This window comes from Pygoscelis adeliae, unplaced genomic scaffold (assembly GCF_000699105.1).
Source record: "Pygoscelis adeliae isolate BGI_AS28 unplaced genomic scaffold, ASM69910v1 Scaffold102, whole genome shotgun sequence".
Lineage (NCBI taxonomy): Eukaryota > Metazoa > Chordata > Aves > Sphenisciformes > Spheniscidae > Pygoscelis > Pygoscelis adeliae.
The window spans coordinates 71,657-74,744 of NW_008824228.1; the positions used below are offsets into that span (position 1 = coordinate 71,657).

Consider the following 3,088-nt stretch of genomic DNA (forward strand, 5'->3'; position numbering starts at 1 on the left):
GGAGCGGGGACGCGGGCGGGCTGGCACGTGTCCCCTGCCTCCGGGACCCGTCCCCGGCCGTGTGAGCTACAAGCATCACGAGCGGCAAGGGCAGCATCCCGCAGCATCCCAGACGGCAACCCCCTGTCCCCTTGTGGGCACACCCCCGGGGGTGCGGAGGGGCTGTCCCCCCTGGGACGCTTGCCTGTGGCTGGGCTCCAGGGTGGATTTGTGGCTCTCGCAGGCATCCCAGTCCTCCCAGCTGTCTCCTGACAATCTGTGCTGGCCTGACCCGGCCCCAGGCTCTCACCCAGGTATCGGTCGGGCGCAGGGCCCCTCTGAGCAGCCAGCAAGGACAGTGAGCGGGCACGGTGTGGCAGCAGCTCTGGCCTCATCCCAGCATCCCCAGCACACGGTTGCAAGCACACACACCCCCCCCCCATGTCCTCTGGACTGGGGTACAGGTGAGGGGAGGTGGCACAGACATCCAGGAGAGGGACATGGGGCTGGGAGCCCCCTGAATCTTGCCTACCGGAGTGAGGGCTTATTTTGGCAGGGAGGTTTGGGCCAACACACTTGGGGGCGTGGACCACAGACACTGCAGTCATGAGGTGCCAGCACCTCCGTGGGGACCCAAATCCAGCCGAGCTGGAGACAAGCAGAGAAGCCGCAGCCTGACTTCTCGGGGAGCCCAGGGACGGGGGACCGGCTGCGGCACAGGTTGCATTTGGGAAGTTCCCATTGAACAGCAGGACAAGCCTTTCCCCGGGAGGGCAGTCGGACCCTGGAGCCGGGCACGGAGGGGCATCCCCATCCTTGGAGACCTTAGCCCGGGGCAGGGCTGGGCATGGGGCAGCAACGGGAGGGATACACACCCACATCCCTCTGCGCCCCCTTGTCCCAGAGGTCACCCCAGAGGACGGCCTTGACAGCAGATTCGTGGGCCTGGGCACCTGGATGGCCCCAGCTGTGCTGGTCGGACGTGGCCATGATGCCTGGAGCAAAGGGGAGTGGGCAGCAAGGAAAAACTGCATCCTTTGGGGGGACATCTGAGGGCTGAAGCCCTGCCTGGCTCCAGGGCAACTGCCTGGCTGCTCACACCATGCACATCATCGTCTTTCCTCCCGTGCACCGAGCCCATGAAGTTGCTCCGGGCGGAAGCATCTCACAGAAAACCATCCATCCTTGCCCGGGAACGATGGGAGATGGATCTTCCCCCTCCCCTCAGAAGCCACATGCTGGCAGTTACTGACTCTCCTTGTCCAAATACGTGCCTAATTTGTCAGTATTAATAGCTGCTCTCCAGAGTCCAGCAGCAGCTCTTCTGCTGCTTTCCCCACGGCACCAGCAGCCCCTCAGTCCTCGGCTGCTCCCATCCCTCCTATCCCCCCCACAACCCGGGGCTGAGGGTTCCTAGAAAGCCACTTTCTGCAGCTCTCAAAAACTTTTTGCTCCTCTCTGCTTGGAGCACCGGTGCCGAAAAGTTGTGGCTGGCAAGGGCTGGATGCGGCCCCAGGGCGATGGGCTGGGGGAGCCCACACACCCCTCCTGTCCCTGTCCCATCCACACAGCTCCTGCAGCCCCTCTGCTGGCTCCTTCCAGCCTGGAGCCCACCCTGCAGCTGGGAATGCGCCAGAAGCATTTACGAGCATTATTAAAGCGCGGGTTATTTTTGGAGGATCTGAAGGGTTTGCATTTTTTTGCCTGTGGAATACAGTTTATTTAGAGCAGAAAGATGGAGAGGGGCAGCGGGCTGCCTGCACGCCCTGTGTCGCCCTGAAATGGCACCCTATGGGCTGTGCACATGCTAGGTGCCCCCGTGGGTGCCAGGGATGGTGGCACCAGGGTGCAAGGCAGGGGGGAGGTGGACACCGGGAACACCACATGGAGCTGGGGCCCTCCTGCCCCGCCATGACGCAGGAGCTGCATGGGGAGGTCAGAGGCTCAGCTTGCTTCTCTCCCGGGGGATTTTCACCGTGTAGGCAGTGCCAGCCCACGGTGTCTCCAAGTGCAATCACAGCCTGTGGGTGTCCCCAGCTGCAGTCACAGCCCGTGGGTGTCCCTGAGTGCAATCACAGCCTGTGGGTGTCTCTGTAGTACCAGCCTGTGACGTCCCTGCTTGCAACCCCAGCTTATGGGTGTCCCCAGCTGCAGTCACAGCCCGTGGGCATCCCTGAGTGCAATCACAGCCTGGGGTCACAGCCTGTGAGTGTCCCCAGGACTGCAGTGTCAGCCCATGGATGTCCCCAAGTGCCATGCCACCCCCTGAGGTGCCAGCCAGCTGTGCAATGTCCTCTAGCTCAGGGACAGCTCTGGCTGGAGCAGAGGCAGGTCTCAGGCCCTGGGGATGGGTGTCTGGTGGTGTCCCTGGGGCACATAACAGCACACTGCGAACCCATGAGTGTCCCAAGTGCCACTGGGGTGTTCCTGGGGAAGTGCCACCAAAAATGCCCCTACTGTGATGTTCTGGGATGTCCCTAGCACAGTGCCACTGGGTTGTCCCTAGTGCAATACCCCTGGGGTGTCACTAGTACAGTGCCCCCGGGGTACCCTCAGTGCAGCGCCACTGGCGTGTCCCTCACTCAGTGCCACCAGGGTATCCCTAACGCAGTGCCCTGGGGTGTCCATAGCACAGTGGCCCTGGGGTACCCCTAGTACATTAGCCCGGGATGTCCTTTGCCCGGTGCCACTGGGGTGTGCCTCACCCAGTGACACCGGGGTACCCCTAGTGCAGTGCTCCGGGGTGTCGCTCTCACAGTGCCCCAGGGTGTCCCTTGCACAGGAGTGTCCCTCACCTGGTGCCAGCGGGGTACCCCTAGCGCAGTGCCACCGGGGTGTTCCTAGTCCAGTGCCCTGGGGTACTCTTGTGCAGTGTCACTGGGATGTCCCTAGTGCAGTGCCCTGCGGTGTCCCTCTCACAGTGCCTCGGGGTGTCCCTCGTACAGGGGTGCCCCTGGCACAGTGCCTCCGGGGTGCCCCTAGAGCATCGCCCCGGGACGTCCCTTGCCCGGTGCCATCGGGGTACCCCTCTCACAGTGCCTCGGGGTGTCCCTCGCCCGGTGCCACCGGGGGGGTCCCTCGACGGTGCCCCCGTGGGTGCCCGGCGCCG

At 63.6% G+C, this 3,088-nt stretch overlaps 1 protein-coding gene across 1 annotated transcript in view; it reads left to right on the forward strand.

The window, feature by feature from the left end:
* The first annotated feature begins 1,890 nt into the window (after positions 1 to 1,890).
* TPM2 (tropomyosin 2 (beta)) overlaps positions 1,891 to 3,088 on the forward strand; it is a 15,595-nt gene continuing 14,397 nt past the window's right edge. Inside the window, exon 1 of the mRNA XM_009334822.1 lies at positions 1,891 to 1,914. Coding sequence (XP_009333097.1) covers positions 1,891 to 1,914 — 24 coding nt within the window. The remainder of the gene's footprint in view (positions 1,915 to 3,088) is intronic.